Source organism: Typopeltis vanoorti, chromosome 11 (assembly GCF_054136105.1).
Source record: "Typopeltis vanoorti isolate ZY-2024b chromosome 11, IOZ_Tvanoo_1.0, whole genome shotgun sequence".
NCBI lineage: Eukaryota > Metazoa > Arthropoda > Arachnida > Uropygi > Thelyphonidae > Typopeltis > Typopeltis vanoorti.
The window spans coordinates 17,407,206-17,431,667 of record NC_143559.1 but is presented as its reverse complement, the minus strand read 5'-3'; the positions used below and the strand labels follow the sequence as shown (position 1 = coordinate 17,431,667).

At 36.0% G+C, this 24,462-nt stretch overlaps 1 protein-coding gene across 1 annotated transcript in view; it reads right to left on the bottom strand.

Moving 5' to 3' along the window:
- The window catches only part of LOC150101335 (paired box protein Pax-1-like), a 121,627-nt gene extending 98,283 nt beyond the window's left edge, over positions 1–23,344 (bottom strand). Inside the window, exon 1 of the mRNA XM_090400772.1 lies at positions 23,189–23,344. Within this exon, the coding sequence (XP_090256898.1) occupies positions 23,189–23,192 (4 nt within the window). The 5' untranslated portion in view covers positions 23,193–23,344. The remainder of the gene's footprint in view (positions 1–23,188) is intronic.
- Between the last annotated feature and the right edge of the window lie 1,118 nt (positions 23,345–24,462).

Genomic DNA, 24,462 nt, shown 5'->3' with positions numbered 1-24,462 from the left:
CCAGCCAAAAAGAGCATGATTATTGTTCCATATCTTTCTTGCTTCCCAGAACTGGTAGGTTCTGGGAAGTAAGAAAGATATGACTATGACTTCATTTTCTCATTCTTCTTCCATTAACCAAATTGGCAGCGAAGGGAAAAAAAAAAAGATTTCCCGATAGTTATCGCGATTTTTATAAAATGCACATTAAACTTTGTTCAGTTTGAAACAAATGTTCACCGAATCAAGGAGCAGCGAAACTACTTCGAAGGCATTAGCACGGAATGACGTTATTCGGAATCTCTTGTTTATTCGCACCATGGGAAGCTAAATTAGATTTATTGAAATGTTTTACAAGACCTTCATAGAAGTAAGCCATGGTTGAGGCCAGTGTACTTCTATTCCATTAATTATACTGGTTATATAATTTCGGAAGTCAGAATACAGTTTATTTGAAAGTTACACAAAATGGTATTCACTTGTTCACTTGTGGCTGTTGTCTTTAGTACAGGAGGAGGGTTCTCATTGCTGTCTCATTACTTATATTTTATCTTAGAGGTATTCCATATGGGAAACAAGATATAGCATCTAAAGTTTGTTAACATGTTCATTGCCAACCACGCGATATCGTGCGATGCGAGTTATCACCAAACGGCCGATCACGCGTTATCGCGTGGACGTCGCTAACTAAATAAAAAAATAAAAAAAATTTGGCCACCACACGAAATTCCAATTTTTAGCTTGGCAATGAAAGTGTTAAGTTCTTTTTATTCTTCAGTGGGGAAAGGAGGAGGTTGGGGGGGGGGGTTCTAAAACATGGTACGATTTCTTCTTTTGTTTGTTTTCTGTAGCATGAATAGATAACCAGTTTCTTTTAGTTTCAAGGAAAGGGAGGGATTTATTCTTAGTATTTAGGTAGGAAGAAAAAGCCACAATCTCTGATGTGCTCTATAGCCCGATAAACGAACCGCGTATTGCTGACCTTGCGTGTGATCGTTCTGGTACCTTAACCTAAATAATGTTTGTATTGTGTGTGTGGGGGGGGGAAGTCACTAGCTGGGATTCGTTAAGAGCATTACGATTTTTTTAGTCTGTAATTTGAGGTGAAGACTTAAAATAAGTGCCTTCAAAGTCATTACGAAATACTCTTGGGAATTTGTTATAAAAGTTATAAGTGGTTATAAAACCAATTTTTTGATTCAAGTTGTGTTTCTCAATATTTCAGACAAACGCTATTGACAGTGACCCTATCAACGAAGTCCCCTCCACTTTCACTAAGAAAGGCAACAATTATATGTTAAAGATACCAAGCTATTTTAAACTTGGTTTTACTTCATTTCCCAAGTAAGCAAACAGACATACAAGTCAAGTTTGCGCCTGCAAGTGTTGCAAGTCTAGCTGATCTTGCACTACGTGCAGGATCAGCTAGACTTGCAGGCGCAAACTTGACTTGTATGTCTCTTTGCTTACTTGGGAAATGAAATAAAACCAAGTTTAAAATAGCTTGGTATCTTTAACATTTATTATACCCAAGGTAAAATATTTCTAAAAAAACAATTATATGTGATTACTGTTTCATTCAGTCATTAAACTACGAAATAATACTGGTTGATTGGATTGACTGCTGTGTTGGAGCCATGTTTCTGTCGACACATTAAATAAGACCTTAAACTGAAATACTTGCTTCCTTCTCGTTCACTACAGTTTTTGCTTCTTTTATTTCTCCGGTCTCTTTGTCGATTACTACGGGGTTTTTTAATATTTTTTATGTGACTCCCATCGTAGAAAGGTTGGAAATTAAAATACGTTAGTACTGTGAGTGGACTAAGCTTTTATTTTTATTTTTTGATATATTTTTATGTATTTTTTAAAAACATTAGACCAAACATGGAACTTTTTAAAGCCACTTCTGATCTCCAACTAGCGGGATGGGGGTTGTCTCACTCTATTCGATGAAATTCATTTCTTATCTGAAGGCATTCACAAATAACCATGCCCTTAGTGGGATTCGAACGACCGACCGATTGGTTGGAGAGCGAAGACACTATCCATCCGCCCAACCCCGCTGCAGTGTTACAGATATATTTATTCGAACAGTAAACTATGGATTGTTCACGAACACTTTCTTGGAATAGACTGGACTCACTCCGTACTGTCCTCAGTTTCATGTGTTGTCTTTCTGCACAATCTGCCTGCTATGATAGGCATACCAGTTTCATCCTAAATTACAATTACTGGTTACAAGTTTCTCTCTCTCTCTCTCTCTCTCTCTCTCTGTGTGTGTGTGCGCGCGCGCGTGTGTGTGTGTTGTGTGCGTGCGTGCGTGCGTGGCTAGTCTGTTTCACAGGGTGGTTTTCCAAGTGAGAATCCGTTAACTCATTTTCAGTTGAAAAAAAAATACTTATAAATATTTCACACATCCTAGATATTTGAACTCCGATCTTTTCAACTAAAAGACAAGTTTTATAACGTTATATTTGATTAAAAGTATACAAACACAAGTAACATTAAATGTAAAATCATCATCAGTGGTACTTAAACGCCCTTACAGTCCATGAGTCCTTAGTTTTCCTAACTTTAATTTTATTAGGATAAATTGATTAGCTTTAAAAACTGACTCTGTGCAGCTCTATACTTATATATATTACTAACGGGAACCTCTGTAGAGATTCTGAACCTCTGGATATACTTTACCATATCAGACTACTGAGATTCCCTTACCACCCTTCCCAGCACTCTTTAGTATGTTGATGGTTTTTTTTTTTTGGTTTTTTTTTTGCCTACTCTAAAGCTTTTGATCGTGTTCAGCATGTGAAACTATGGGAAGTAATGAAAAGAATAGGTTTTTCTCAACACACTATCTGCTTGATAGTCAACTTGTACAGGGAGCAAGAAGCCACGGTACGAACAGGTGTTGGATTGACTGATTGGCTTCAGGTGGGAAAAGATATTTCTTATATTTCTGATATTTCTTAATACGATGAAATTTGATATTGTAATAATATGCAATAACATATTTTAATATAAACATTAGACAAAACATAGCACAACATGGACGGAGATAATTAGTGAAATTTAGCATACGATCATTTTAAATTTAAAGTTGGTCTTTCTCTGTCGCTTTTAGTGAAAATCAGAATAATCACAATATTCATACGATATATTCAAAACTCGAATTGGAACAAATATGTAAGTTGCAAACCTAATTCGAATAGATGTATAAATGCGAACTTAATCTGTCATATTTTTTAGATTTCAGTTTCAAATTTAGCATTCCTTTTATATAGTCCTTATTATTACCACTGCTCTAAATTAATTATAAGCCTTTCAAAGATACTAACAATAATATTAAAGTAAAATTACATTAATTAGTTCTTTCATTGATTTTTATATTAAGCCATGCTTCTTAACGCTGTTAATGCTCATTACCAGAATCATATTTCTACAAGATTACCAAAGTGTGAAACTTTGTACTCTGTATCTTCAAAAAGAGTGAGTCCTTTTGGCACAACGTTGCACATGGAGAGATCTCAAACCTAATAATATAACAATTTCTCTCTCTCTCTCTCTCTCTACTCTTCCCATCTGCCCCTGTTGACATGAATATTCACATATTACTTTTCCTTACTGATAATATAAAGAAATCGAATATGAAATGTGTTCCGTAAAGGATTCGGACAATATTACTTCGTTGGAATAGTTTTGAGAATGTGCGTCCTCACGTCTGCACACTCCTTTGACAGCAAAACAAAAGTGTGGTGATAGATAAATATTGGGTTATTTCCTATCATTTCTATAATCTGCATTACATAAAATTAATAAACATTTTCTACTGTGCTTTTATCAGAAGGCAGTGCCCTAGGATAGGCCGGTAGTGATATATACCCAATAGCAAGTGAGTACTAGCAACATCTGGTGATTTAAAAATTTAATATTTTAATAATTAAAAATAGTACTTCTTTTTACTCCTTTAGATGGTAGAGAGGTCTTAATCAGTTCTGGAGTGCTCCTATATGATAAAACTGCGAAGGCAGATTCAGAATTCTGATTTTTTTTTCTTGAAAATGTCAAAATGCTTTAGCTGTACAGGCTAGGCAACACTATAAATAATGATTCCAAGATTATATAACCTTCCACTAGTAGTTGACAGAAAACAAACGTTTTATGAGCGTTAACCAATTTTCTCATATGAAGATTTTAAATTTGTGATCGTGTAAGAGCACTTTTAGGGTGCAAAAAGCTTTTGAATGTGTGATACTACGCAGTGTGAAATCAGTGATGAAAGTTACAGTTTAGACTTTGTGCCACTAGATAGTTTTTAGCTTCATAGATGGTAACAGTAGTGAAATTAGCAGCATGTAAAAAGAAGTTCATAAGACGCCTTGCTGCCAATTGTAATTCAGTCGACCACGATAAGCGCTCTCTTTTATGCAGTCCTAGGAAAGGGGTGACGAGACAGCCTTCGTGGTTGAGTGGATAGCGTTGCTGCTCTTTAACCAACAGGTGTGGGTTGGAATCCAATAGTAGGTGTGGAATCACCCTCCTGTTTAACTGATAATTTTATAGTTCAGCTACTAAACAGCAGCAAGTTGGGTTTGAAGCGAAACTGAACTATATTCAAAAACTGTACGCAGATTTTTGAATAATTTTAGTTTTTTTTTCTGTAAAATTTTAATATTTCTCATTAGAGTTATTAAAATGATTTTTATTATCGTTTTGAATATCTTTGTATAGGAATATGAAATGTTACACAAAATATGATTAAGGTCTAGTGTCTACTGGTGGCACTCCAATATCGTTTCATTTTCAAAGTAGCATTATATAGGTTATGGCTCGGCCACGGATGATATGAATTCTCCCATTTTCTGCATTATGTAACATCTTAATACACCCAGCGGTGTCTTCAACGTGAGCAAATTTGCCTGTGGTGTGAAATATCAGCACAGCTTTGAAGTAATCTCTGTTGCTCTATCTATCTTTGAAACGATGTGTGTAGACACATCGTTTCAAAGCTGTAATGTGCTGTATGTAGGTCGACATAATATGCGTAGCATAATATTGTGTAGTTCTAAGTCATGGATTCCTCTAATGATTCTTTAAAAATCACAGAAGCTCTTAAAAATACATCATTTAAAACCTATTCAGTAACCTTATCTCTCATTGATTCACTCCCATCACTATAACACAAAAATGGCCGTTTTTTTTTTCCACTGTTTTTGTATAATTTCCGTAAACGCCGAACCCAACCGATGTGTGACATCCAGCTATCATTCGTTCTACTGAAATTATTGAATTCCTAGTAAAAAATGAAGAAAGAAAAGCAAAAGCAGTATAGCCATGAGAGAATAGATTATAGTTTTTTTGTTAAAAAAAATTAACCTTAGTTTATCCTAGCTTGGTTAAGCATCACATAATTTCTAAAAAATTAAGTGAAGTTCGTCAATGCTTCTTCTTTCAGTAGTAGTGAAAGGGAACAATATTCTTTTTGGAAATTATGGACTTTACAACTGTGTTATAAATAACTCTTTTAATTTCCGGACGTTTCGATCTTCATATTAAGATCATGATCTGGAGTATATACAAGTATAAAAGGACAAGCTGAGTTACATTACACACAGTAAGCTAAAACCCATAAAATGTAAAGTCCATAATTTCAAAAACGAATGCTGATCACCGTGCAACACTAAAAGAAAGGAACAATATTCTCCCATCCCTTTCTGAGTTTTCTCTAAATTCCACCATTGGTTCACTGTTCAACTTCAGTCACGAACAAGTGAACATAATTAACGTTCCAAAAATAGTGGAAAGCAGTTGCCAGAAAATACAGCTACGCACTGGCTGTTTTGAAAAAGTGTATTGGAAACTAGTTTTCCTTCTTTTTTTTTTTTTTTTTTTTTTTTTCAACGCAATTTTTCTTGAAATGAAGCTTTGTGGTCTCTTAATAATTCCCCCTCAAAAGGGGAAAAAAGTGGATTATCCTTATGACAGGAGCATTTGATAATGAATAACTTGAAATTGTTGAGTAATCAACTCGTATAAAATATTTGTTTACGAACAGTATAACGAAACTACCTTGTAGACGTGGGCACATCACATTAAGTGTAGGATATTTTATTTATTGCGATGAAAATTAAAGAGTTATGGACAGAATAATGGCAGGAATAGACGATTATTATTTTGAATCACAAGCACACCCACTAATAATTCCATTCAGCAAAGTCACATTTTTCCATAGCAAGTGTTATTTTGATCCAGGTATTGATCATAAATCGTTCAGCGATACAATGATATATATACGAATTAACCTGTGTACGGAATGTCCTCATCAGACAGCCAAGCAACGAAACTTTTAATGAGTCCCTTTCACAGCGAGGCTACGACCTCCATCACCTGCATCCGGCGCTCGCAGCAAAGAAATGCTGACACACTTTAACCTCGCACGTGCGTGTTGGTTGGTTACGGCGTGTTCGTTGTGAACTCTGGTACCGTAGTTGTAAGGTGGTGATGGCACTGCGGCGGTTTCAGTTTGACAGCGGCTTTCGCTGTGGCCTACGAAGGAAAAGCTCTTGAAGAACAGAAATATTTTCCAAAAAAAAAAATTATCCTTCAGCTGTAATGTCCATGCTAAAGAAGATGCAGTATTAGGTCTAATGTTCAACTTTCCACCCTCTCAATTACTCATCTGAAAAAATGTGTGGACAAATTCATCGAAATATCACCCCGAACATGGTCGTTTATCCATTATATAACTTGAATAACCGAATCATAACGTTTTTCGATAAAACGCGCAATAGAATAACTGTTTAGAAACTGAATATTTTGAACATTGTTGGTGTGAATTTCTTCTCTCTCTTACCTTTGTAACAGCGGGAAAATTTCAACTTCGGAAAAAATCAGAATCATATTTTTCATACGTCGCTGGAATTAAATTCCAGTCTGTCCTTAGTTGGAAACTTTTTAACAATCCTTCGTACCACGCTGGCTGGTGAGCATCGTCTTAAAACACATTGAGGATGTATATTCGACGATATTAAACAAGAAATTTTGGGAAAGGGTTACTTACAACAGTTGTGCAATGACTGATTGTGATGCGTGAAGCTTACAGAGGTGTGTGTGTGTGTGTGTGTGTGCGCGCGTTTCATATAGATATATATTCACAATTCGAAGTATTATAGCTGAAGTATTTTTTTTTTCTCCTGTTGATAAAAATTCAAATGTTTTAAAGTCTTTGTTTGTAACTGACTGAAAGACTGGAGATCTCTGATATGAGAGTCCTGAGAAATATTAGGGGCATGAACAAATGGCATCAATGGCAATATCATATTAAAAACTTAAACAGAATGGGAGAGGAAAGATTAGCAAAACAAGTGTTATCTGTCAGGTTGGCAGGAAAAAGACCCATATGAAGACCAAGATATAGGTGGATTGATACAGTAAAAAGCGCCTTTAAGGACAGAAATATAATATCTTATAATGTTGAGTCTTGACAGGTAAAAGATTGATTTGGAGAAAAATTGTTGATAGGAAGTTAGTATTGTGTAACTTTTTCATGTGGTACTATCATAATTATACTGACCCCCCCCCCCCCCCTTGAGGATGCATATCCAGAATTTGATGATGATGATGATGTTTTAAAGTCGAATATTTATTTAGGCTTTAAAGGTTACGTGATTTTTATTTAATGCAATGTAAGCGATATTTACTAGTGTGAACTATCTAAATATTTCATAACAATACTTTAAAAATAATTATTATGAAATATTGTTTTATTTGTAGAGGGTGATTGGAACAGCTATGCTAAACTGATACGAAACACCGTTCTTCACTTCTGGGTGGTTGTGGGAAAACTGAGATGTTACTAGGAGAGTTGAATGAGTACTCCGTTCGGTCCACTAGAATACATGATATGCTGTTACAAAATACAAAGAAGGGGGAAAAGCTTCCCCCCTCTCCATTGTTCATCGTGTGACTTTTTTGTGTATAGCGATCATAAAATATTAACGCTATCTGTGTGCTTAATGAACGCATATTTATTAATATCACATACTGACAATTTATCTTCAAATTAAGGCATTTATGAGTAATTATTTTTATCATCTACGCATTGCATGCATTTTGGAGCAAACCATCAAGTCTCGATTCTCAAAATTCGAAAATTTAACACAAAATTTTCGTATAAAAAAGTCCATCATTCCATCGTAATAAACTTGCCTCTCAATGTACAGTAGTGTCGAAGATTCGACACTGTTGTACACCAAATGGCAAATTTATTAGAGATATCAACGTAATAGCATACTGAACCAACTCGCTCTCCAGAGCCTCCTTGATAAGTCGAACATCGACTCTACGAGATTCCGAAAATATCCTTCCTGAGATTTTTATAACCGCATCCTAAAGATGCTCAGTGAAACTGAGGTACTTCAGTCTCTCAATAAATCATTACCATGTTTCTGTTCTGTAAACGTTCTGTGATCCTGTTGAAAGTGTTCATCATGTGCTGCATAAATTATCAACACGAATATGTGTGTACGTGATCAATAACATCGTTCAGCTGTTGCTTTCCTATCAAGGGACCTGAAGAATGCTGCTAAAACATGTCCCAGACCATCTCTCTGCTGCCATCGCTCCCATTGCATCGTCCTGGTCATGCATGATGGGAATATCAGTTCATGCTTTTGCTGCCATCCCCTTGTTCCCCGTTCTGCATGAATAATGAGAAATTAGGAACCAAAATTCATCACTCCGTGTTTTCCATTCCCCTGACATTCACTCTTTCATCTTAGCCGTGGTTTCTTGTTTTGTGTAGGATTTATGCAATCTCCCAGTGGTCATCAATGAAGCCCTTTTGTTGGAAATACCCATATTCGAATACCTTTAATGTCAATTAGCCAGTCTCATACTATGGAGGCGGCAGTAATTTTTTCCTTCCCGAAAGTCCGCTCAGTAAAGCAGGAAGCTTGCATTTGCTTGAAGTAGACGTGTTTGTTTTCTCAAGAGCTACTGTCTTACTGTACGATAGGTTTGCAGTTTTTCGTTGGTGGGATTCAGATAAAAAAAAATAGCACTTTGAATAAGAATAATGAAGAGAATTTTTGAATGAATGAATGATTTTGAAAATTTGAACTGAATCAAATCTAGTAATACTGAAGCCTTTGGCTCTTCATATAATTAGTAATTAATACTGAATACTTTTTTCGCAAGTTCGTATTGTAGGGTGAAAGTGCTTGTTTCGAAACCGTAGTGCCGTGATTTTTTAAAAGTAATAGGCCTACAGATTTAAATTTTAATATGAATAAGAGACAAGGGACTGTTTAATTTTGGTGTTAAAAAATCTCTTATTGAAGGTGTTTGTGACGCAACAGATAGCGATTCATCCACCTCCAGCCTACAAAGCGATCTCTAGGATGTACAAAAGGAGAGGAAAACTACCAGCACACAGGAGAAAAAGTCTAATATTAAAATAATATTATAAATTTTTGGTGATCAGAATGGGACATGTCAATGAAAATCAGCACAAATTAATTTAATGATGTTAGCCTGAGGAAACTACAATATGCTACAAGATTTCATTAATCCAGTGATTGATAACTGATTTAAATGTAATTTTATGAGATTTTTAGGCGATGTAATTTTTTATGAGATGTAATTAAATGAAATTTTTCGATCTCAACATATTAACTTGGTCGCTAAATCGTGTTCTCATTATTTCTAAATCTCCCATTATGCTTATGGGTACGTAAAATCAGTGAAAATGTGGAGAAATGTACGCACTTACTAGCGACTGACGTAAATAAGAAAAAGCAACCTCTCCCATTAACGTAGTAATCAGTACTAAGCTTCTTCCAGGGGGAGGGAGATGAAGCCGGGAGTCATATGTAATTTTCTCTGAAAACCATACGCAGAATTTCATAATGAAAACAGCCAATCGATAGAGCGGGCTCACAAAATTATGAACACATGTCCAGCTGACAATTAACGAACTTGTCAATTATGGTTATCTACCTAAAAACAAATCCATTATGAAGAAGTATCTGTAACGCTTCTTCATTAGCGCTTTCGACAAAAAAAAAAGAATAAAAAAACGTGTTATGTGAAATTGCACGAGTTTTCATTTAATCAACGCATAATTAGATTAATTGTTCACAATGTTCAACGTGGCTTTAAGTGTACATCAAAAACCAACAGAAACAAATTTCCAAAGCCGGGTGTCACGTGGTACTTCCGCACCCTCCCCCAAACTTAGCGTATTGAAATTATTACATTTACCATCAATAGTTGGAAAGTATTAATAATTACCGGTTCCTGTGATTAATTCTCGTAAATTATTTACTTTAACTCCGTTATTTGGTTTGTATTAATAATAGCCGGTAATTATTAATATAAACCGATTAATATAAACCGGTTTCTCGTGGACCGTAACATATATATATATATATATATATATATATATATATATATATATATATATATAAACACCTCGTTGTATTAATTCTCCCCATGATTCCGTATTTCCGCACTGATCTTAATGTTGATTAATTCCAGTGTAAAAGTTAAGCAACGTTAAGACCAAATAAAGTAATTCAGACCAAAAGAGGCATTAAGTAAAAAAAAAAAACAAATTAACCTTACCAGATTTTCTGGAATCCTTTATCATAGCTTGATTTTGAAAACCACCTGTGATTTTATTATCTACTTTTTTTTTTTACTTTTTTTCATTGCTCTAGACTTGTAGGAAATAGCATGAAAAATAAGAGCAAGAAAAGATTGACGAACACAAACTTAAGTTTCTTGTTCTTTCTTTCTGTAAATTATTATTTTCCCGTTTATATATCAAAATGTTTTTTCGTCGATATTTTAACTTTCTTTAGCTTAATTTATTTCTTTAGTTGTGTTTGCAAGTTGTTTTAAAAAAAAAAGGTGCAGAAATTAAGATATAAAATTTATTTATGTTTTAAAGTTGATGTGTCTTCCAAAACAGCCAAATATTCGTTTTGAATAATTAAATAAACACACTCACCTAAGTGATAGGATTTCATGATGGTGCTTGGTAATGATTTATAGGGCAACGTAAGTTGATAGAGGATGGATGTGGACAATTTGAGCATGTTTTTTGAATGGAATTCAAAAATGAACCTATCACATCTGTACGAGACCAGGTAACTTACCTTTAGTGAATAGTTTGTAAGAGTTTCTCGCGGTTTAGATAGAATTCAAATCCATGCCTCTCCAAATAAAGGCATATCCGCTTCCGTCTGCGCTATGGAAGTGATGCCATATCGCTTTTTTAGATAAACCAAATAATCAAGATTGTGTAATGAATCTCATATGCGAATTCAATATTAGGGTTATTGTATGTGCTTATATGTATATTTGACATCTTATGATTGTCTCTGTTAATCAACTTTTTTTTTTATGTTGACCCCATGCAAGATAGCTTGGTTGGTCAACATATAAAACATGGGTACTGTGGATGGGCAGAGAGTTAAAAAAATCTTTACGTTTGATTTGAAAACCTGTATAATGTATTCCTTGGAAAATATATAAGAGGGGAGGATGTTCGACAGGACAGCACAAGGAATGAAGTAGGAGGAATAAACATTTTCTACTGTTCAGTAGCTGCTGCACGTGTTTCTATAGATTTAGTTGAGAGTAGAGAAAGTATACGCTAGTTTAAATGAACAGCTATCATGGGGATATTTATAGAAGATGCATGCATCAAAAATTAAGCGCCTGTGTAAATTGGATGGGAGCGAATTGTTGAAAGATAGATCATTAATCAACCTAATTACTCTTTACTGTATTGGCACGTATTTTTAGGAAGCCTTTAGAGGCACCATCCCAAATGCGAGAAGAGTATTCAGTTGTATAGAAGATTTGTAGTTAATAGCTGTTTAGAGAGTATCCAGGATACCAGTATTGGCATTTGGATCCGAGGTGCAGTATTGTTCAGAAGTTACTACTTCCTAGCCGGGGACCACTGCAAGCTGCCATCATTCCTTGAAGTATTCTATGTCTGTAGATCTATGTTCACGGGACCGGATTGCCTGTTTTGAGGGATGAAAACCTGAGTTTCGTCTATACCGACTGAGCTACGGAGGCTTCTGTTAGGAGGTAAAGTAACACCATGAGCGAAAGAGAAATCTTATGTTTTTTATTTTCATTTTTATTTATTTATTTGATTATTATTATTATTATTTTTTTTTTTGAGGCTGAGGAGGAAGTCGCTAATGCGTTTATGCCAAGAGAGGCCTAAAGCCTCTCTTGGAGCACATTACAGAGAATCCTAAGAAATGAAATCTTCTTCTCTAGACAAACGTCTGGATGTTGTCAAAAGTAAGACTGAAAACGGATTTTTGTGTGAACAAGACAAACTGTGTTTTGCTAGAGTTGAAATTGAAATGGTAGGATGATAAGTTACTGTTTACCATCACCCTTCCATCCAGAAAGCTAGCAACTCAGTTTCAGAAGTCACGAGATATCAAATGATGGGAGCTTAATAGATCCTTGTGTCAGACTAAGTTAAACGCCTCGAAGATATCAAGAACAACCACTTAACCCCTTAACGTACCAATTAAGAATCAGAAAGCGGTCGTTTTTCTGCCAAGTTTTGGGCGAGGGTGATTTTCTGAATCAAATTCTTCATTATTTGAAAAATAATGATGAATTTGTGCAAACTCAAACGAAATAGCCGATACACGACGTTGGCAACTTTTCTCGGCTGAAAGGAAATAGGATAGGCATAAGATTGTCTAGCGTCTATACTCGGTTGTATTTATATGTGAAACCAAAATTCAAAATCAATTTTGATGCAATAAACAAAAGACGTGTCACAGACGTCTTTGTATGTTAAGGGGTTAAGATTCACCCAAACTTTCTATGGTATTTATCTAGAGATCGATGACATAAGAAGATCCCTTGTTGCTCGACTAGGGCGTAATCCATACTCTGATTCGTATATTAGTTGAGCAAGGAATGATTCGTATATTAGCTGATGCGTAGAAGTTGAGTGTTGATGTTTCTCTCCATCTTTAGAAAGAATTAAGGTGAGATAGAAATGAGAGCGGTAGTTTGATGGTAAGGATCTGTTTCCCTGTTAAGATTGGGTTGTTCTTAGGCTACTTTACAGACTGTGAGATACTAGAGGAATAAGAGGATAAAAGGGCATAAAAAGCAACACAGAACAGGAGTCAACTATGAAACGCAAACCTTCAGAACAGTCGGAAAAATTTCATCAATACCAGGAGACTTTTCTATATCTTATTTGGACGAGATTCTTCTGGTTTCATTTTCATTTTTTTTTTTTGAGAATTTGAAATGGCAGAATGGTTTGGAGATATTTACCAAGATCACCTTTGCATGCATTTAAAGAAAAATTATACAAATCCAGGAAATTTGCTTTTTTTGTTGGTGATGATGCAGTAAAATCTATCATATATGGTAGGTTAAGAATGTTGGATAGAAGCAGTTGCTTTTGCAAAAATCTAGAAGAACGTGCTTTGATATTTTGAAAGTTGCAGTTTTAAACTTGAGTTGAATTCTAGAAAGTGATGTTTTAAACTCTTCAGTTAAGTCTTCACTAACCAGTAATGACTGACAACATTAGGGTAGAAATTCTTGGTTTAGTATTTTGTGATCGAAAACTATAGGGTGGATAAAACTAAATATTCCTAATCTAATACGCATGGCCATTTTTATTGAGAATATCCTCAAACTGGAAGTTATTCACTACTCCGCGAATGTCGCATAATCTTCACAGAATATAAAAGGTTAGGTAATTTAATTTCAGCTTTTGAAAGGAGAATCTTTAGAAAAATATTTAGTACCCAGCGAATGATAATGGTATCTGGAGGATTAGATACAACTATGAGTTATATCCACTCTATAAAGAACGTACAATATCGATTTTTCTGTATGGAAAATGACAAGTAGCCTTAAGAAGACTATAAAGAGTAAAATTCTTGGTAACAGACGAAGTGAAAAACCAAGAACAAACGGATAGATACGATTTTGTCAAGATAGCAACATCATATTACAAAACTGGAGAAGTAAGGTTTTAGACAGACATCGTTGGAGGCAGCCAATCATACTTGTCATACATACAAACGAGCTATCATACTTGTTTATGAATTCATTCACATTGCTTGCACACACACAACATCCAATGGCAATCATTCCAATCACTCACCACTCTATGATCCAAGGATGCCTTCTTTTCCTTTCCCGACTCTCCCATAAACTGAAAAATTCCATCAACTGCAATCCAGTATGACCCTTTCAGAAGTTTGTAAGTCTCATCACCGCTATTTCTCTTGTTTGCTGGTGTCTGCAGTCTATAAATTCTGAATCCGTCTTCATAATCAGTATTTCTCAATCCAAATATCATTTCAACACTCTCCTTTGCACTCTCTCCAATATATCAGAATCACAACGGAAACTAGAAGACCAGACTTGAGCACAGTAGTTCAAGTGAGGTCTTATCAAGACCTTGTAAAGAGGCGAAACGACATCCTTATCTTTACTGTGATAGTTCGTTTCAGTATTGCAGCTATCTTTTGAGTTGTATTTTCTATCTTTGCTACATGACCTCTGAATAACTTCAACTTGCTATATACTACACTCCAAGAGCTTAGCCAGATCTGTTTCTTTTAGCATAATCCCACCAATATAATACGACATTGGATATCTAATCACGCCAAAGTGCATGACTTTATATTTACTGATGTTGAACTGGTATTCATTTTCCCATGCCCACAATTCCAGCTTATTCAAATCATTCTACAAGTATTGCATATCAGCAGCATTCCTGATTACAGTATCTATCTTTGCATCATCAGGAAATAGCTGTATATCGCCTGTCACATTCTTTCCAATGTCATTAATGTACAGATTGAATAACAGTGGACCAAGGACTGATCCTTGTGGTACACCACTAGTTATCTTCAATCTTGCATACTCACTTTCCCCGTATACCACCTTTTGATATCTATCAGTCAGCCACCCTCTTATCTACGCTAATATTTTATAATCCAAACCCATATTCTCCAATTTATGCAACAGTCTTTCATGCGGTATTCTGTCAAAATCCAAAAGTATAATGTTTTATCCATTCCCCTTGTCTAGTTCAATGACAAAATGATTATAGAATGTAAACAAGTTGCTAAAACATGACCTTCCTTTAGTAAATCCATGATGTTCATTGCAAAGTAGAGATTCACTGTCAACCCATTTCTGAATGCGACCCACTAACCAATTTATTTTTTCAAAAATCTTCACCAGCACTCCTGAGATGCTGATTGGTTGATAGTTGGATACATCGGTCTTTGCACCACCACGCTTGTGCAATGGGATTACCATACATCCTTTCCACTCCTGCGGAAAGGATGTATGGTAATCCATGCGGAGTCTTCGCTGTTGTGATACTCAAATTATATAGCCTGGTCAAAGGAATAGCCCGTTCAGCTGAACACTCTTCTAGCACCCGTTCTGACATACCATCACTCCATATTACTGAATTCTTATTCAGTTTGTGCAACAGCTCTAATACCTCCTCTTCATAAACCTGAGTTTCTTCATTCAGTGAGGAGGTAGCAGTGAACTCAATGTCGTATACACCAGGTTGATAGCTTTTAGCAAAATTTGATGTTCAACAACACCAAATTTTGTGCAACATTTGATGTTGTGGAACATCAAATTTTGGTTTCCCGAAATGAAAATTAAAAATAAACTCAAACCTTTTAAAATATTTTGTGATAATTACATGTCAATAACGGAGTAGTGAATAACTTACAGCGTTCGAAAAAAATTAACATACGAGATAGGGAAAAAAATTAATCAACAATAACAACAAAAAAATCAATGACAGCAGAATCAGTTAACTGAGACTGTAATTTTTTTTTAAATTTCAAATATGTTTCCTCCGCTTTGTGTTTGGTTCTTGACATAATGTTAATATCATATGCGTATGCTAATACCGGCACTGATTTGTTTATTCGAGTGATCTTAGTATATATATTAGCAGCGATCGGATAATGCATTTATGTGCATTACAATACTGAGAACGTGTCTATTCAGAACGTGTCCATGTGGTGATTAAGAATGGTGCCATTAGTGAAGAATTCTTGTGTAACAGCATTCTGGGGACGTTACACAAGAATGCTGTTACAAAGTAGACTGCGTTTGTCTGTACTGACTTCCTTAATCTTCTAGGTGGTAGGTGATTCTCACTGCCCAGAGAAATGCAGTCACCCACCTGATTAGAGACCTGAAGTGGTGATGCCATCTTTGGTCTCCAGCAGAGTAGAGGTTCCGGTTTCTACCCCCCCCCCCCACGCACACACTTCCTCATGCAGTGTAAGTGATACCCTATCTTTTTGGACAAACCCTGTGAATAACCCTTTTGACCATTAAGCCCTAATGAGATTTTCATTAGGAATCGTAATGAGCTTCGCGCTAAGCTTCTTAACAGAGTGGTATATAACAGAGTCACTGGAAGATGCCAAATATATATACGACATAGTGTGTGTGGGGAGATGTCCAGCCTTCTTAAAGTAAGTGTTTGAATTATTATCTACCAGTGTGCTATAAATTAGCAGCGCAAAATTTACTCCTGTCGTAAATCCATATGCCTTCCTTAAGCTGGGATTGGGACAGAAGGTGGGGGACCATTATTAACCCTAATACCGTGTTTGTGTGTGTGTGTGTGTGTGTGTGTGTGTGTGTGTGTGTGTGTGTGTGTGTGTGTGTGTGTGTGTGTGTGCGCGCGCGCGTGCATGCATATATTCCTTATCTTCTGAAAACACGAACTCTTTGAGAAAATAAGGTAACAGCACCTCTTGGTGGAAGCTCAGGATCTTGGAGTCATGGTTGATCTAAATTTATAATTTAAGGGAATGTTGCAAAGGTAGTGAACTCAACTAAGAAGATTTCTGCAGTATTAAGAAGAAGGATGTTAATCAGTAGAGATAAAATGGTAGTGGTTCCGGCCCTGATCAGGCCATATCTAGACTATTGTACTTAAATCTGGTCACCGGGATTTGGAGAGGTTGAAGATACTTTGGGAAGTGTGCAAAGACAGTTGACAAAAATTATTTCAGGACTATGGAATGTTAGCTATGAAGATTGACCTCATGCAATATACAGAGTTCGGCTAGCAGAAGGCGAAAGATTGATATGATCGAGACCATTAAGCTGTTTTAGCTGTTGATATGATCGAGACGTATTTACCGGATGGATACGAGACAGATTTTACAGATAGGAAACAAAAGGAAGTAGTAAGAACTAGAGGCCATTTCTTGCTGTATATCTTTCGAAATTGCTCAAGGAAGTGGTGAATGAGAATGTGAGGAGTATTTTTTAAGTGGAGAGTGGTGGGTGAGTAGAATGCATTGCCTGATTATGCTGTGAATGCTAAGCGTGTGAATGAGATTAACCTTCTGTATGACAGATATCTGATTGATATCCCAGAGATGGAAAAAGAGCTACATTAAGACCAAAGAGGTGATGGGAGGATGAGATTAAAGACGTTTGTCACATATACATACACATTTCTTATATGATGTAATGTATATACACAGAGTGGCAACTTTATTAGCAACACTTCTCCATTTTCCTAAATGGGAAGGTGTTCCTAATAACTTGGCCACTCAGTGCCTGATGTGATGTGATGTGATATAATGTATACTTCTTATAAACTGTATGAAACCGGTATACACTTCTCTCTCTTTCTCTCGATGAGTCTCTGACTTCATTAGAATCAGTGTAATAATATTAAATGAAAAATCATTTGTGGGGGAGAGGTACTGAATTAGTGAATAAGTGTCTGCATTCGCTCTTTCCTCTTACAACAGCGAGATGACTTCACTAGTATTATACGACATTTGGAAGAGGACAAAATGGGGTTCCTTCTTGATGATGTTAAGTATTGCAATCCTGGCAGTTTGCAGGCGTCACATCTATCTTCTCCGTAGCTCAGTATTATAGACGAAGCCCTTTGGTTGAAAAGACCTGAATTCGATTCCCGTCAGTGACGTGAGGAACGTTTCTTCATGTTAAGGGTACCTCATTGGCAGGAATGTCTTGCCCGCACCGATCTTCCCTCCTTAAATAAATTCAAGACAACACCATTAGCAAAGAAGATCATAACAGCATACCTCCTTCGTAATTCACTTGGTAAAAACCACTGATTGTTTACTGTGAAGGACTTCTTAACCGATGTGATAATTGAACGCCGAACGATACTGTAACACTGCGGATCAGCTGCGTGCCATTAATTGCAAAACCCATTGGTTATTGCGTGAAGACGTTATCATGCTTCGCGATAACACCGTACCACACTGCCCGCCGTACGCACGAATGGTTACGATCCTCCAACTTGGATATTCTGAACCACTCGCCACACTGTAGTAATCTTGTGATTTCCATCACAAGATTACTACAGTGTTTAGTAGTACACGCCAATTTTTTTAACGCTCACCAGTTGAATGCGAAAGGCGATCAGCAAGTTTGTAGTGTCAGTTTGATTCGAACCTAAGAACATTTTAGAAGTTGTGATGGGTACCAGTGCCAGCGAGCTACGCACGGCTCCCCTGCTTCCTTCTTGATGATGTTAAATATTGTAATCCTGGCAATGTGCAGGCGTCTCATCCATCTTCTCCGTAACTCAGTCGCTATAGACGAAGCAATTTGGTCGGAATGACCTGTGTTCGATTCACGTCGGTGACGTGAATCGAACCCAGGTCATTCCAACCAAATCGAACCTAAAGGTGAGTTAGCCGGTCTCATAAGGAGGTAGGGGGTTTTTTCGCCCAGAAACTCGGATTTTCCCTCCCCCAGAACAGGCAAACCGGCCCCGTGAACATGCGCATCTACAGACATAGGACACACTAGGAGGCAGGGCCAACCACCTTATCCTCGAGGCGGTTACGGTTGCAAGAATAAGAAACCTCGACACTGTAAATGGTAGAAGAGGAGGATTAAGAAAGAAAAAAAGGACAAATTAATTACGTTGTATTCACTTGTCCCAGTTATTCTTTATTCGTTAATTGTTTACATACAGCTGTTGAACAGAAAAATTAAAGGACCAGCGTAATATCATTTACTGGATGTTTTACGCAAACTTGAAAAGGTGACCTGCATATGAGGTGACGTGGAATTGCTTCAGTTCTGTTTCATCTGTGCCATAAACACTAGATAGTTTCTACAATGTCCTGTGTACTGAAATTTGCCTGTAAAACAGCGAATGGATCATACCTGTTGCAATGCAAGTCATATACTGTGTGACACCTTTATGAGATTCAGGTTATCGCTTAGGACAATAATGTACCTTACTATCTCTACCTTACTGCTATTATGAACCCCAGAATCTCTCATTCACTGTTAGAATCAGGCACTTCATGTTGAAGAGCTCGCTGGACTGTAGCTCCAAAAGTGTACCTTCGTTTATTCGTAGAGAACCCTCCTGTAGCTCAGTAAAACTCATTGTTTTACCAACAAGTCGCTATGCTTAGTAAAAGCCTACTGTGGACAAGCTTATGTCAGACTTTATTACATTCCTCCATAATTCATGTATCGCCTGTGTGCATTTACTATTGTACTCATAAATAATAAAAAATACAAAAATAATATTAGCCTACCACGGTACTAATATATTATAAGTTTAAAACTTTTCGGGGTTGGGATCACATAAAATGAAATAAAAATTGAAATGTCGCATTCACGAACCTGTTCTTAAACGAGGCAGTGCACTGCTCTTACCTCTTTTTGCAAAGTGCACAATCAAGTTGTGCATTCACAGTGTGATCTCTATTAGCTTTTTTAGATTTTTGTTCACTCTTGAAGTGACAAATTTCGATAGTTATTATTATTATTTTTTAAATTCTGAAGCAGCTAAGGCTATAGGAGTATATTCTGTTTGTTAATTGGTTGTGTATGTGTTTTCTTCTGGCTGGTTTGCCTGTTTATCGAGTTTCAAAATTCTTAGCCTTTTGAAAGAAAATCCTTACCATATCTGTATGAGATAGTGTTCTTTTGTCACTAAGACAATTTTTCTGTTTGTCGCTAAAAGTAGTGTGCGGTTTGTCACCTACTCTTTTATATAACCTAAACGAGCAAGAAATTGGGACTTGCTGGAATTATGGTCGAAGCAATTACGGTTACAAGCCCATTCAGTTATATCTGTTAAATATTAGTGTTCTTCTAGTTTGTTTACTTTGAAAGGTGAAAAACGATCACTTCGGGCTAATTTTTCTTCACTTGAAACTTTCCTTCCTTTATAAAATGCTACACAAGATTCGAACGTAGGACTTTCCATCCGTGGAGCAAATGTCGTATTGTTCTTGCCACTACCCTACGGAGGCACTCAGCGAGTGAAAATGCAACTGATAGTGCGGTCCAATCTGTTGTGTTGCTGAGTGCAGTTACCTCGAGATATTACTTGGACATCTATCGCATGTCTGCTGGATTGAACAGTTTTATAGATCCTTCAATGGCAATGGACATCAACTATTTTCCGACTACACATCTTGCTTATTGACCATTTTGTTGCCTTTGTCCAACAACAACACTTTAGTCATGAATTTCCAATTAGGAATTCTTTATATAATACTATCACATATTCCTTTTATCCCCAAAGTCATACCTCATTTGAAATATCTTCAGTCTCCTTATTTATCCATCTACACTCATTCGAAAATGCTTCGCCTATTGATTGATGTTTGTGTTCCAACTTTTCATACGTTATTTTACTCGTATAACTATGAAAATACGTATAACTATGAAGTACGGATATGGTCGGGATTTTCTTTCAAGAGACTAAGATTTTTCAACTCGATAAACAGGCAAACCAGCCAGAAGAACACACACACACACGCGCACACACACACACACACACACACGCACACACACACACACACACACACACACACGCACACACACACAAACTCGTATCACGTAAGAAATGACGCTTCGTAATGTCATATGATAGATGAATTATCAATTTTAATCCAAAAATTAATTAAAGCTTAGTAAGTAGTATTGCTGATAATTCATGGGACTATAATGAATAGTTGTACGTAGAAATCTGAGTGTAAGCTGCACACTTTTAAATCGATGTGTTATTAATGAGTCAACAATTATAACAACAGATCTCTCTCTCTCTCTTTCTCTGTCGCACACACACACATACAGCCTTCCCTTTCTGCAATACCTTTCACATTATTTGCAAACACTTCATATTTTGTTATTAGATTTTGGGGTGGCCTCTGAGTTTACTCCGTACTCTCCATATGCTCAGGTGTTTCGAGATTTTTCTGTTATTATATTTTCTTTTAAATTTGCATTTTACATTATATCTCGGAGATGTAATTCAGTCAACTCCCTTAATCTAAAGTGCTGGCTAAAAAATGTTTAATACAATTTATCGACATTTATTTCTTATACTTAATATTTCAGTTACTAATCATTTACAACAGCAGTGGCTCCAAAGTTAAGGCTGCCACCATTTCAACTTATTGTCCCCCCTCCCTTCTCTTTGGTCCCATGATAGTCGTGGACATGTTATGCTAAGATGAATCGCGCGAATATACTGTTTTCGCAAAACCATTCGAACTTATATTAATAATACCGCACTGGCTGGATAGAATATAATAAACTTGGGTATTTATTACTCTTGTTAAATTTTGTAGAGTCGTTTCAACTTTGGTTGCAATCGGGCCATCTGTTGTGGAAGAATTAGAACAAAACGAAATTATGTCTGCAGTATATTAGCCAAATACTGATTAAAGTTTCACAACGGCGGTCTGAATTTTGACACACTTGTCAGTTATCTTTACAAAAGTATCATCGAATTGTTCTCTTCGAGCAGCGTAAGTTTGCTACAGGCATCGTGCGAGTTCTTACGAAAACGATTGAAATAGTGACACTTAAAAATTCATCTCTGAAGACTTGCAAACTGTTGTGTATAAACAGTTTATAAAATGCTGCCAAAGGCTATGATTAATGGTCATTTAGATACGTTATGATGCGATGTTTTTTTTGTTGTTCTATTATTCTTAGATTAAATTATTCTTTTCTCATTTCTTTTCTTTTTTTGGGGGGGGGGGATTTTCTGTTCACTGTAATTATGTTTTTTAATGGTAAAAGGATTTCAAAGGATATATTTTATTATATTTTTTTCGCTGTAGTGGAATTTTTTTTTTTTTATTGGCAAAATGATTCGGGCTATTTTAATTCTGTCTATTTACGTATGCAAAAATTACTATAATTTTAAGCATTATGTTAATACTGTGTGTGTGTGTCTGAGAATATAATATACTATAATAAAGTTGAGTTTTCTCACAATTTTTTCATATGGTATTTGCAGTGATATTGAATACCACTTATATACCAATTTAATTTAAATATCACTTGAATACCAATAAAAACAATGCACTTTTGTGGCGCATTGGTGCTTATCACTCGCCACTTGTTTAGAAAACAGAACCAGAATCGTCCACCTTGGAAGAGAGTGAGAATTTATAGGCCTAGTTCAATAAGATTAGATGAAAGCAACTGGGTGTTTAATGACACATAATCTAAATACAGATTTGGGAGATGCTAGTATGAGTACTAACCTACCAAATCAGGTTCGAAAGTTTTTTATTTGTTCCTAGGTCACTTCCTCGTGAGTTTTGAGATCTTATAATATGACACAATAGATAATAATAATAATAATAATAATATTTTTAATACGAAATCCACATTTTATTGATTTATTTTAAAATGAAAGCTAAAAATTAATATATAGAACTGTAATACGAAATCTGTGATAATGTTTTTTTGGATTTCATGAGGAAAGTGTCCCTGTTATATAAAGTAATCGTAATTGTTGCTACTTTTTATATCGTTCATATTTAAAGATGCTTGGTAGGGTCTTAAAACCCACAGTAAGTCAATTCGAGCGGTTTTATTTTCTACGATACGTTCCGTTGTTTCGTATTATTACTTACAAGGACATGTTGGCCAATTTCCATTGCACCGCTAAGCATGTTTAAGAGTCGTTCGGTCATATTACATCGTAGCTGTTTATTTACCTGCTCTTTTGCGCTTACCGATAAACATATATTAAAGATTTAAATGTGAATTAAAGAGAACAACCATCTAACAGTTCATCTCGACTGAAAAATAAATATGTAGATACTAGAAACACTTACGGCACAGTGTTTAAGTAACTTACCCATGAGGCTCTCGTCAGCGGATGTCCCGCTGTGCTCCAGCCGTCAGGACCCCGTTTTCAGATATAATTGAATCACTTGCAGAAAACCTTGAACCTCTGAAGGTTTCTTTCGTCTGTAGTGAAGTCAGGATTAGCAACACACCACGGTTAATATACAGAAGATAGCTAAGCCGAATTGAGTACGAGAAGCTATCACAGAACTTGTGCACTTGTTCCCTTGGGAGTACAACTGCGCTTTGCGATGATGGGGATTTTGGCTTCGTTTACACACTCTCGTTTTTCACCATCCTCTGTGATGAGCGACATCGTCACTCGTATGTCTGAGTGCATTACCGCTCTTCTGATTGGCTGTCATGTGGTTATGGCGTTCTCAATTATTGGTTGTAGTTTGTGGAGGACGGCCGATCAGCTACATAGCGAAGGTTGCTCTTTATGTTTTAGGGGCGGTGTCGAGAAACTTTTGCAGGTGCCGCGGATTTTCTGATGATACTGGCGGATCGAGTTATCTCTCTAGGTCCGCGAGGGCTAACTTCCGGTAGGCGGAGCACACGTACACAGTTTATACTTTGAATGCTTTTACAGTAAGATGGAAAAAATAGATTGTTATTTCATTTTAAAAAAATAGCACAGTGTGGTGTAGAACGTGAATGAGAAGCGGAAATGTTTCAAGAATATTGATTCTTCCCTGGCACAGATAGCCAAATTGACAGTGTTTTATTCAGAATAAATAAAATAAAACAGGTAGTTCAAACTGGATCGAGTGATACTCAGTTTTTTTCTCTTGCTTTATTTTTCAAATCTAAATCAGATTTTTAAGCAATCTAGAGATTTACAATTAAAATTTCTTTTCGCGATGTAATAAGTAGGTTATAAATTATAATACGAATAAATTATCATGTTATGTAGTCACTCTAAATGAATCTAGCACACACACACACATTATTTAAATTTCAGAAATTAACTGATACTGTGTGTTTTTTTTGTTTTTTTTTAATTTACCAATTATGAGATGAAAGAGAATGCCCTGCAAGTTCGTTAATCTGCCATATTTGAAAGTAACGTTGAATAATCCAATGTTACTTTGATTAGATGTTGAATAAGGCTCAATGCAAACGATGTAGTGTTTCATCCCCTGAGATTTTGAGTGCATTTTTCAGTTACCATTCTACTAACGAAAGATTAATATATCTTATGAAGGTCAGTATAACATATAAGAATACTTTAGCATCTTTGATAAATGAGGAGTTAGATAAACACAAAAAACTTTATTGATA